This window comes from Jaculus jaculus, chromosome 10, assembly GCF_020740685.1.
Source record: "Jaculus jaculus isolate mJacJac1 chromosome 10, mJacJac1.mat.Y.cur, whole genome shotgun sequence".
Lineage (NCBI taxonomy): Eukaryota > Metazoa > Chordata > Mammalia > Rodentia > Dipodidae > Jaculus > Jaculus jaculus.
In genome coordinates this window covers 88,824,789-88,837,017 of record NC_059111.1, presented here as the reverse complement: position 1 = coordinate 88,837,017, position 12,229 = coordinate 88,824,789, and the positions used below count along the sequence as shown (strand labels likewise).

At 53.6% G+C, this 12,229-nt stretch overlaps 1 protein-coding gene across 1 annotated transcript in view; it reads right to left on the bottom strand.

Moving 5' to 3' along the window:
* Positions 1 to 1,943: 1,943 nt before the first annotated feature.
* The window catches only part of Snd1 (staphylococcal nuclease and tudor domain containing 1), a 485,819-nt gene continuing 475,533 nt past the window's right edge, over positions 1,944 to 12,229 (bottom strand). Inside the window, exons 19-24 of the mRNA XM_004658615.2 lie at positions 9,258 to 9,381; positions 8,116 to 8,185; positions 6,828 to 6,941; positions 5,394 to 5,597; positions 2,647 to 2,691; positions 1,944 to 2,538 (exon numbers count right to left, since the gene is read on the bottom strand). Coding sequence (XP_004658672.1) covers positions 2,473 to 2,538; positions 2,647 to 2,691; positions 5,394 to 5,597; positions 6,828 to 6,941; positions 8,116 to 8,185; positions 9,258 to 9,381 — 623 coding nt within the window. The 3' untranslated portion in view covers positions 1,944 to 2,472. The remainder of the gene's footprint in view (positions 2,539 to 2,646; positions 2,692 to 5,393; positions 5,598 to 6,827; positions 6,942 to 8,115; positions 8,186 to 9,257; positions 9,382 to 12,229) is intronic.

The following is a 12,229-nucleotide window of genomic DNA, read 5'->3' as shown; positions in this document are numbered from 1 at the left end:
TCTGGTCGCAGGAGAAACACCGGGCACTGAAGAGGCGTGGGTGAGAGGCAAAGCAGGCTGGGGCCTGCACCAGAGCTGCGGCAGCGCGGGCCTGCCGCCCGGTGACTGCTCTGACCTTTGTCTAAACCAGCCTTGGAGGAGAAAGGAAGTAAGAAGTGGGAAGGCGCAGGCATAATTTCAACTAAGGAGGGTTTATCCTTGGGTACAGAGGTAACCAAGGCAACTGCAACGATAGGGAGATGATTTCAGACCCTTTTTACAAAAGTGTGGGCTGGCATCTTGCCCCTTTGCCAATTGCACTCGTGAGCGTGACGGAGCCCTGCCTTTTGGCTTTACTGGTAGTGCCACAGAGGTAGGGAAAAGAGGGACAGGGACACTCTCTTCTCCATGGTCCAAAACAAAGTGAAGCAGTGGTGAGAATGCCTGCGGGCTGGGGCTGGACTTCTCCAGGGGAGGGGTGGGAGGTGGGCAGGCACGAACAGACAGCAGACAACAGAGTCACGGGAGTCACCATCACACTCGTGCTGGCCAGAATCACGGGGACTGCAGTTCACTGGACCGTACAGGGTCTGGGTCAGGAGGTCAAGGACTTGCTCTGAGCGACCCTTGCAGTGTTACAAGGCTCAACAGAGGAAGAGCGGCACACTGGTTACCGAAGCTGAACCCATTCTCTTCTTTCCTTCTGACCCTCCTTGTTTTCTCTCACTCTCATCTCTCCTACATGGGCACCCTGCGACCAAGAAGGCACACTCCTCTTTTCCTAAAGACAGCTGTCCTGGGCATGGCCGGAACTGTTTAGGACCTCTGGTGTAAGAGGAAAGACTAGCCAGGCCGCCACAATACTTTCACTGATGTCCTATCCTGAGACCAAAGCATTAACCATATGTGGCAGCTTAGGGCATCCTCCTGGATCAAAATGCCAGGAACACAAAGCACCAGATTTCACCAGTCTACATGGGTGAACAGCAAGGGAGTAGACACTGGCTGCCCAAAGTGGCCACTTCGTCTCCCGTTAGCCCTGGCATTATGGGCAGGTGACAGGCTCCTCTCAGCACGTCACATGGCTGCCGGGAGGTCTTTTTCCTCTCTCATGGGTTATAAGTAGCCTGTGACAGCTTGACCTTGAGGACTTTTGGAGACCACTGGTCAAATGGAGCAGAGCTGGCTTGGAGCACAAAGGTCTTGTTCTAAACTAGAAGCTGGGATTCCTCTCAAAAGATCCTGTTGTTTCAGCCACATTCTCCAACTCAGGACAAGGGGGCCAGTTCTTTCCTGTGTGGCACTAGGGATTGAACCTAGAGCTTCATGCATTCTGGGCAAGCGCTCTATATAGTCATCAACCCTCTTTTTTTTAAGTTTATTTTTATTTATTTGAGAGCGACAGAGGAAGAGGCCAAGAGAGGGAGAATGGGTGCTCCAGGGCCTCCAGCCACTGCAAACAAACTCCAGATGCATGCGCCCCTTAGGCTTCATAGGCAAGCGCTTAACTGCTCAGCCATCTCTCCAGCTCATCTTGTGATTTTGAGCCAGCGTGACCTTGAACTCATTCTTTAGCCCAGGCTTGCCTTGAGCTTGTGATCCCTCTGCCTCAGTTTCCTGAGTAGCTCCTTAGAGGCTTGGTTTGTTCTTAACCTACCAGCAGCCACATCAGAGACTGAGGGACTGACTGCCCTCCCGAGGGCACAGCCTGGCACTAGTGTCTAAGCTGGTCTGAAGCTGAGGTCCTTGAGGGCAGCCACACGTCCACGAGTCTGAAGAGATGTTCAGCATTCTGCACAATGGCTATGGTGCCAAGAGGTGCCCACCAGACCCCAGTAGTTGCCTGGGAAGCTATGAGTTGCCTTGCTACCCACAGCTGGCTATACTTTGGGGGGTTGAAGCCAGATCTTCTGGCTGGGGCCACAGAGATGCCAGTTTCTTGGCTCTGCCATGATAACAAGGGCTGCAGACAGCAGGTACTATTTTATTGGGTCTTAAAAGCTTTAAATACAGAACAGACTGGTGAGGGGGCAGATGTGCACATTGGCATTTGAGACTAGACACATGAAAGAAATCACATAATCAACACTTGACAAAGGTGGGAAAGAAGGGCAGTCTGGGGTAGAGGTGGGTGCCAGCTGGTGGCTGGCCTCAGGTGTCATGAGTACCCCCTTCTCTAGGACAAAGTCTTTCATGGTTCTTTCCTGATTTAAAGACAATTTTTTAAAAAACCACAACCCCCCAAATAAAAGTACAAAATCATCTGGGAGAGACTGTGAGGTGGCAGTGCCGTCACTGACAGCCTACCCCCAGCAAGCCGTGGGCTCTCTGCCCTCAGCCCTGATATCACCCATTATGCAGGATGTTTCCACACACTGAAGCAAAGCTGGACCCATCTACAAGCCCCCACACCAGGTCTGGAGTTGACAACGCCCTCCTGGCAGAGGAAGAGGGTCTGGCGTGAGCGGTGCTGGGGGCCAGGCACGGTCCACCTTAGCGGCTGTAGCCGAACTCGTCCGCGTCGTCTGCTCGGAAGTCCCCGTAGCGCCACAGGTTCAGCTGCGAGAGGAAGCAGAACAGGGTTCGAGAGGGATGTGAGCCCCACTCCAAGCCACAGGGCCAATCCCTTCAACTCAGCAACTCCGGGACCCAAGACAAGAAACTTACCCTGGCGCTCTTGGCTGATTCCTGGGCATTCAGGTACTCTGTGATCTAAGGAGTACAAGAAGACAGGAAGTGGTCGAGAGAGGTACTGTCGAGTCAGCAGCAAGGATTAAGCTGCAGATGTGCACATTAGTGCCTTATCATTCCCTGCTCAAAACCCTTTACATGGGCTGGAGGGATGGCTCGGTGGTTAAGGCCTTCGTCCGTAAAGCCAAAGAACCCAGCTTTGATTCTCCAGGACCCACGTAAGCCAGATGCACAAGGTGGTGCATGCATCCGGAGTTCATCTGCAGTGATTGAGGGCCCTGATGTGCCCATTCTCTCTCAAATAAATAAATAAAATACTAAAACAACAACAACCAAAAACCCTCTAGCAGTGCCAAGTTCCTGGAGTGAACTCCAAAGTGAATACTCAAACTGACCTTTGGGACTGACTTCACACTGGCTGATCCGTGATCCTGCAGTGTTCTTACCTTCATGGCCACATGGCTACCTATGCCAACCCTTAAAGTCGGCTGTCACCTCTTTTATTATTTATTTATTTATTTAGGTAGGGTCTCACTCTAGCCCAGGCTCATCATGAATTCATTGTAGTCTCAGGGTGGCCTGGAACTCTCAGCGATCCTCCTACCTCTGCCTCCCCACTGCTGGGATTAAAAGTGTGTGCCACCACACCAAGCTACCTTCTTTTTTTCCTCTTATTTTTAAAGTTACTTTATTTTATTTCTTTGCAAGGGGCCGGGGGGGGGGGGGAGAGAGAGAGAGAGAGAGAGAGAGAGAGAGAGAGAGAGATTGAGATTGAGAATGTGCACACCAGGGCCTCTAACTGCTGCAAACAAACTCCAGATGCATCTTCCACTTCATGCATCAGGTTTCATGTGAGTACTGGGGAGTCAAACCCTGGCTGTCAGGCTTTGCAGGGAAGTATCTTAACGGTTGAGTCACCTCTCCAGCTCAAATATCACCTTCTGAATGTGCTGTCCAATGACCTCGTTTAAAACCTCCTACTCCAGTTGGGCGTGGTGGCACACACCCTTAATCCCAGCAGTGGGGAAGCAGAGGTAGGAGGATTGCTGAGAGTTCCAGGCCACCCTGAGACTACAGAGTGAACTCAGGTGAGCCTGGGCTAGAGTGATACCACAAAAAACCAAAAACAACAACAAAAGCCCCCTCAGGCTCCACTCTTGATTTTCTATACTCCTTTTAAAAATCTTTTGTTTTTTTAAATTTATTTGCATATGTATGTTTACATACACCAGGGTCTCTTGCCACTTTCAAAGGAATACCCATCTGGCTTCAAAGGTTTTTGGGGAATTGAATCCTGGCCAGAAGTCTTTGCAAGCAAGTGCCATAACTTCTGAGCCATTTTCCCAGTCCGCCTCCCCCCATATTCTACTTCTGCTCCCCCTAAATTTAATCACATTCATTTTCCTTGTCTCCTCATGCTAGAAGGTTCGCTTTCCAGGGAAGGGCACTGGCCATCTTTCTTACTCATGCAGGGGTAGGCCTTCTGAACTGCTGCTGAGAGCTGATGAAGGAAGAAACTCAGGGAGGAACATCAAGAGACAATACAGGTAGCTTCATATGGGGGCTTTAAGATCTCCAATTCTTCAGGAAACTAAGCTCTAGGAGCCACCTGAGGAAACTGGGGTCTCCTCGAGGAAGACTGGGGGTGAGTCATGGCTCTCTCCACATGGCAGAAATGGACACCGAAGCCCAAATAAACCACCCACATACACAGACAATGCCCTTGGCTCACAAACCACTGAATCACCACGTGGGCCTGTGGCATGGGGGACAAAGAATAGGCAAAAAGGGAACTGGGAAAAGGAAAGCAGTGGTTTGTGTTAAACGGGAGAATCTGGCGTTTACGCCCTGCCTTTCTCAGCCCTGTCTCTGAGGAGCGTAGGGAAGACTGGGCACTACCTGTTGCCTTCTAGTCAGCTTCAGCCTTGAACCAGCAGTGCTGAGGAGGACCCAGGTCCCAACAGCCTGTCTTTCTGGAAATTTCAAAGATCTGCCTCAGCTGGGAAGTGGCTGAGAGCAATGGGCCTTATCTGAAGTTCTGTGGGTGGAGGGTTGAGGGGGCGGGGGGCGGGGCAGTAACATAATGCTGAGTATAGGGGTTCACAGCAACTGGAATCTAAACCTAATGGACAATAACTGACCAGAGCAAGGTGTGTCCTGGTACCCCTTTCCCTGACTGTGGCCAAGTCCAGGACGTAGCCGAGCAGCTGGCACTGCCCCATCTCATGAGTGGGAGCAAGCCTCCTCCATGGTGGCTCCCAGTGGCCTGTCTTAGACTTTCCAAGCCACCTGGAGGGGTCTGGTGACAGAGTACTTTGGGAACCTTCAGGGTTGCCTTTTGGATAGATCTGGCTGTGAGTGGCCCTGGGCACTAGGAGAAAAGGAAAGGGCCAGGTGAGATGGGCTTTGACCCTCCTCATACCAACCCTGGCAAAGCTCCCGGGCCCATCAGCTGATGCACCTATGAAGGTAGAGGAAACTTTCCACTCTAATTTGTAGCTTCATTCTCAGCCAAACCTGCAGCCTATTAATTTGGGCTTTAATTAGTATTTTTTTTTAAGCCCCAACAAACCCAAATCCACTATCTTTCCCCAGCAGGACCACAAGGCTGGTGGAGTCCCTGCTTCTTCCTAGGTCCCTCAGCAGGGCTGCCTCTCATGGTGGAGGGATATTTGGGGGGGGGGCCCGCTTCCAGGAGGGGGAACCCTTTCCACCTCACATACCACTTTCTGGAACTGTTTCTCCTTGCGCACTTCCACCATGACCAGCCCCTCCTTCACCAGCCCCAGGCCCACATCGCCTTTGGAATCTGCGAACTGCAGGGTGACGTGAGGGCAGCCGGCGCTCAGGTGCTCCACGTTGAGCAGGCACTGAGTGTTCTGGATGTCCCGGACCACGCTGTCCACGGCGTCTGTGCGAGCATCCTCCTGGGCAGGGATGGAGTCAGGTTAGTGAGATGGACGGAAAAAGGCCAAACAAGTCACGTGGGCCCTGGGCCCATCCCTGGACCTCCTGTCCAGTGCTGCCAGCAGGGCCTGAGACTGAATCTCCTTCCGGTCCCAGGGAGGTACAAATAGAGCCTAGACACGAAGGCCTTCCTTCCTCCAACCCCAGCGATCTGTATATGAAGCATTCTCCGCTCCACCCTTGCAGCTCTCACTCATTTGCCCTGTGTCTCTGAGAGAAAGTGGCTGTTTTTCAGTCTAAAAGTTACTTATACTTCAAGAGCCAGTGGTGCCTATTCCTACTGTCCCACCTGCTTTTAGTCCTCCTGTGGTGGCAACATGAGCTACGCTGCTCTTACCATCTTGCTTTGAGCACCAGGCGCCTTCTCAAAGCCAAAGCCTTAGCCTGCTTGCTGGCGCTTCCTGGGGAGTGGACCCTGCGGGCCTCCTCTCCTCCTCTGAAGTTGTGGGGCACTGTGGCATAGGTCCTCCCATCCGCCCCTTGTACATTCTGTCTCTGCAATCCTTGCTCTCAGCTTGTGGGCATGCCTGTACTTTCCAAGCCTCTCTTCTTCCATAATCACTTTATACCGTTTTAAGTACTCTCATGGTTTCACTATTCAAAGCCACAATTTGAGGTCTAACAACATTCCACAAGCACAAACTGGTCCTCCTTACTCTTGGCCAGCAGATGCACACCCACGTGCAGGCAACCCGGTACCAGCTTAGGTTCTCCTACGCCCCATCCCCACCCTCCAACCCGAATGGCCCTGGGGTGGCTGTTGAATCATCTCCCCTCTCTTACAAAGCTATTAGGAACAGATTCGGCTATGTCATGTACCCTTTGGCTCAAAATACTGCCACTTTCCATCCTGTCCACAGTAGACAAAAACAACTCCTCCCAGGGGAGACAAGACCACAATATCGGGGCCCTAATTACATTTCCCTTATCTTTTGTCACTTCCTGCGACCTCCTAGGATCTAGCTGTGATGGCTGCATTTGCCCCGGGCACCCAAGCACCAGGCCTCTCTGAAATGCTCTCTGGCCGTCTCATCCGTGACAGCGTCCCTCCATTTCCATGGTCGGGCTCATCCTCCCAGCTTGAGTCCTGACAGACAGACAATGCACCTCCACTCCCTTCTCCTGTCAGCCTGTGAGGCCAGCAGCAGCGGCCGTGGCAATGGCCAGGGAAGGAAGATGTCTGGACTTACGTCTTGGGGCACCTGGATGAAGGCGAAGGCATACTCCGTGGCTTGAGCTGGCAGCACACGAGTGCTGAAGGCAGGTGGCAGGGTACCCAGGCGGGTGGATGGCAGGATCTCTCTCTGTAGAGGAAGCACCAGGCCAACACCATCACACACTCAGTGCCCCTTCCTTCAAGGACAACCCACTGTGCCAGGCTGCTGGGAGCACCAACACTGGGCCTCCCCTGGTTGCCCCAAGACTCAATTCCATTTGGCCACAGGCACAGGCTTCCCCAGCTGGCGACGCCTGGAGAGCATCACCCGTCGCGTCCGCCAGTGCGGCTCGTGCCTCTTCCTCTCGGCCTGCTGCTGGAACACCCACCTGGGGCTCCCGTTAAGATACCAACAAAGAGCCCTGGCTTCCCTAATTCTTCTTCCTGCCAATGTCCCTCCCTCTGCCACATGGGTGCTCTGATTACTACCCCACCGGGCAGGATGCTCACACCAAAAAGGCTCCTGGCAGTGTTCGTTCAACCCAGCCTGGCAAGATCTCTTCCACTGTGTGCTCCCAGGTGATAAACCGGGAGCACAGCCCCGTTCTGAACTCTCTGCTGGCAGATCCTCAGCCTAAGTCTTTGAGAAGGGGTAGGGGGAAGGCAGATGGTCACAGCCATTCCTCACAAGTGTCTCCCACTTGCTGCTGTACCCACACAGAATCTCTGGGATTGCAAACAGACTCCTGGGCCCAGAGTCTTTGCTCCCGAGAGTCCCATTCCCTGGGTGCCCCGTGTTTGCCCTTTCCTTTCTAGTTGGGTCTAGAGATGTGGTGGGGATCTGCTGAAGGAAAAACACCCAGTTCAGCATGAACAACAGGAGCCAGGGGCCCATTATCCAGAGGCACTGGCAGAGGAAGAAGAGTGACTGGCAAGGCCCTCATTCCTGGGACCGAGGCATGGGACTTACCAGTGTGCAGGCCTCTGGCCCCGGTACCTGCTCTTACTTGTTGATCAGGGGGACTGATACGCTTGGGATAGGGTCTTACTCTATCCCAGGCTGATCTGAAACCCACTCTGAAGTCCAGGCTGGCCTTAAACTCCAGACAACCTTCCTGCCCCAGCCTCCTGAGTGATGAGATTAAAGGTGTGAGCAACCTTGTGTGGTTCTGTACTGTTACATGGACAGCAGAGGTCTCCAATATACTTGAGTGGGTCAGTAAACTCAGTAGGACTTCGGAGATTAGATGGACTTGACCAAGGGGGGTTACTGCACCGGCAACCCCTCCCTCGTCTACCTCCCACGCGGGCCCCGCACTCACGTTGCCGTAGTCGATGTAGAAGACGTGCACTTTGGCAGGAGACTCGACTTTCTCTACTCGGGCACGGTACCTGCAATGGCATCACAAGTGCAGCTCACAGGACAGCCCTAAGGAGCCTGGTCTCCCTGGGATGTTACCAGGCGATATAGCATTTCTTCCCAGGACCTCTGGGTGTCACACAGGGAAGTTCTCAGGCTCTGTTGAGGCCCCAGGGGGCTGTGGACACCATTACTGGAGTCAGAGTGGAGCTGGGAGCGAAGCAGGGAGAGGGGAGCATGTGGAGCAGATTAATGTGTCCTTGGGGCATAAAGCAACAAGACTAATGACGAGATTGATGTCTGCTGTTTAAACCCAGCACACTAAACAGCAGCTGTAATTAGCCAGCAGATCTGTCTGGGAGGCCGCAGCAGGGAACACATCCAAGTCACTTCGTCACCCTTGGAAGGCCATGGGCCCTACCCTTGGTAGGTCATACATAAGTGATTTTCTTCTGGCCTGTGAGTACTGCCACTTGTGTCTCAGACAGCAGAGGTGCAGGGTTGAGCGGCTAGTCTAGGCTCACTTGTGAACAAGCCTCCAACTCACTCCTGTGATGTTTTTCCTTTCCTTTCCCCTCCCTTTCCCTCTCCCCTTCCTTCCTCCTTCCCTCCCTCCCTTCCTTCCTTTTAGATAGAGAGAATAGGCACGCCAGGGCCTCTAGCCACTGCAAACGAACTCCAGACGCATGCGTCACCATGTGCATCTGGCTTATGTGGGTTCTGGAGAATCGAACCTGGGTCCTTAAGCTTTGCAGGCAAGTGCCTTAACCTCTAAGCCATCTCTTCAGCCTTGTGACATCATTCTTTCTGTGAGGAGCCAGGGCTGGTTTAGAGTCCCAACCAGCAAGCTAGCATTCCCACCTCAGAATTCCCAGGGGAGAGGGAGGAGCCCCATTTCATCTTCCAACCTCTGGAGGCCCCAAGAAGGCTGTGGGTGATGGGGAAGGGTACATTGGAAAGCAGGTGGAGGCACCAAAGACCCAGCAGAAAGCAGGTGCTTGAGAGCGGCCCGTAATCTAGCAGTAGTTCTGCAGGCCTGTGCTCCGGGATGCCCTTGTTCTCCCTCTCACGCCGGCGCCTGTGCGCGGGGGCCCAGCGGCTTACCATTCTCCATCTACGAATTTGGCAATGCAGAACTCTCCTCGGCGAGGGGCGTAGGAGCCCTCGACAGGGGGGTGGCTGGCGATGTCATTGCGCATGTTCTCCATCAGCTTCTCCAGCTGGGTGCCTGCAGGAGCGAGAAGGCAATGAGACCTGAGAACGTCATTGCTGGGGGGGGGGGGGCCTTAGGGGCTGAACATGCTGTGAAATCTCAGAAGGCACCATAGCCCTGGCTGCCGCTGCCCATGCAGGACATTCCTCTGTGGTCCCTGTGTGAGGCTTCATGTCAGCCATATCCAGATGTGGAACTGGCGACCTGCTGGCAGCTGGGGATAAGCAGGCACACACAGCTCTCTGGTTTACACCTCAGGGCTCTGGGAACCCTGGCGAATGCGCCTGGGCCTTTGTTTTCATTATTATTTTCACTACTAGGGCCTGTGTACGCCAGGCAGGTCTTCCACTGAGGTGTACCCCAGCTCTTGGGCCTGGGCCTTGGTGGCAGGGCGAGTGGACATGAGCAAGACCAAGCAACGTCCCCCGGGGCGTGAACTGCCAGCTTGAACCCCATTCTTGTAAGAGGCAGCTCCTGGCCTGCGCCACAAGACCCACAGAAGCAGCTCTGACCAATGGTTCCCAAAGGCAAAAACAAAGATGAAAGGGAAGGGAGAGGCCAGAAGATCACGAGTTCACCTTTGGCAACGTAGCAGGTTAAGGTCCAGCCTGGGATACACGAGACCCTGCCTCAAAACGAAATCAACAACAACAACAAAAACTTGTAGTGCTATTAGGCTGTGTACCCTCTTCCCCGAGACCCGTCCTTCTTTAATCTTTCTTTCTGGCCCAGCTGAAATTGTTCCTGTTGCCTGCCTGCAGGATTTTGGCTGGTTTTAACAGCATCTTCAGCCTCAGTTTCCGCCCCTAACTCCTTTACGCAGTGCCCTCCCTGCCCCCACTTTGCCAGGCATCAGTTCCCTACACGTAGCCCCCCCTTCCTGTGGCCCTTCTGGCTTTTATTCTCACTCAGACTCAAACTTTCTATGTCATCCTCCCCACTAGGCGAGGGCAGGGCCGAAGATGTGTGGTCTACGTGTGGAACTCGTCTTTCCCTTCAGGGCGAAGGCGGCTCTGTAACAGGTGCAGAACACATGTTTATTGCTGCTGCACTTGGCACCTTTGCTCCTATAAGTTCCCTGTCTGTGTTTATGTTTCTGCCATTACACCGTGAGCTCCTTCAGGGCACAGACCATAGCTCACTTGTTTGTTTACGCGCACAGGCCTGGTAGAATCCCCAGTGCAAGCCGGGTGCTCAATAATTCAACTGAGCTGAAAGTGATCTCTGCATATGCACACACGCCCACTCTGGGGCCGCTGCAGGACTACAGTCCGGCATCCACAGGTCTGGGCTTCAGAACAGGGACGTTTAGGTGCCAGCCTTCCCCACCCGGCGGCAAGGCCGCTCGCTTCAGAGCACTCCTCGTCCAGGTGCTCACGTTCCAGGGACTGAAAAGAAGCCACTACATCAACGGGCTCTCCAAGCTTGGTCTTTCAGTTGACTGTATTTCTTGGTTCCCAGGCAACAGAAACGGGCTTACGCCTTCTGCCAGCAGCCACAAACCTCGGAAGGTCCTTTATACAGGTCTGGCTGGCCATTTTCAATGTTCCTGTCACACCCTTCCCTGAAGGTGGGCTTTGAGAGAAGGGGGACAGAGTGAGAGAATGTGCCCCAAGAGGAGACCAAGGGGCTCAGAGAGGGAAGCTGTGGATCATGGGGTTAATTTCTGTGGATTTTGTGGAGCTACCTGAGGGTAGGAGAGTCCTCAAGCCACAGACTCCAGGTGGCATGTCATGAAGTGCTTTGTCCTTCTGTTCCAACATTCTACGAACGCATTTTTCTCTAGCTGTTTATTGTTGTTATTATTTCCTGCATTGGATGTTGTTCTCTCCAAGTATCCTGGCTTCTTAAGAGTAGCTAGAGATAGCCAGGCAGTCGTACAGGAATCCCTCAGGCTTCATTCACCCTTGGAGACCCTGGGGCCAGCCCTGGCTGGGTCCTCCCGAGGTGGAGCCTGCAAGACCCCTTGTCCTCTGGGCAGATCTGCTTAGAGCCTCCTTCCCCTGCCATCCAGGCCCCTCTGCTCACACAGAGCTCTTACTCCTACTCCGGCCCTTGGAGTGGAACTCGTCTTCCACCATACAACCTGCACCTGGAGGTTGGTCACTCCCTAGGTCCATTTCCAAGGCTAGCTGTGAATCCCCAAGGTTCGTCAGCTCTTGTCTCCAGCCTTCCCCACATTTTCCCTTTCCATCCAGGGCCAGCCCAGGGTGAGGAACAGTCAAGTTTTTCTTGGTGAAATGACATTGCCCCAGAAACAGCTGCCTGGGAAATATCATTAGAGGGGAAGTGGCTGAGACAAGGCTGCTGGCGGTCAGGAGTGGGCCTGGGGAGAGGGAGGAGAGAGCTGGGCAAAGTCTCTTCCTGCCATTTCTGGCCACTCAAGGTGCCGGTGACATCTGCAGATCCTTCTGCCAGGACTCAGCCCCTTGGGCCCAGCAGAGATTCTAAGAGCTTTTCCCTCTGAAATTGCACCCCTCCCCAGAGTAGTGTGAAGACTGAGTTTGGGGTGGGGAGCTAGTTAGCTGCTGCCAGAATGATCTCTATTATTTTCGGCCTCGAGAAGCCTAAGGACCCTGCCTAGGGAACACTGGCCACAGAACGCAGTCCAGGGGATGGCTTCCCCTAGAGCCTGCTTGTTGCCACAGAAACTGGCCCTGAGTCCATTGTGCTAACGTCTGGAGAAGACATCTCAGCAGAGACTTGCTTAGAGGCTGCTGCCCTGCGAACCTTCCCTGGGAAGTTGAGAGAAAGAGAGGCTGAGCCACTAGACTGGGGCCTTCTGACCACACACAAAAGATCTGCTCCTTGCTTCCCGACAGACTCTCAAGGGTGACAAATTCTCACGTCCAGCCAAGCCAGG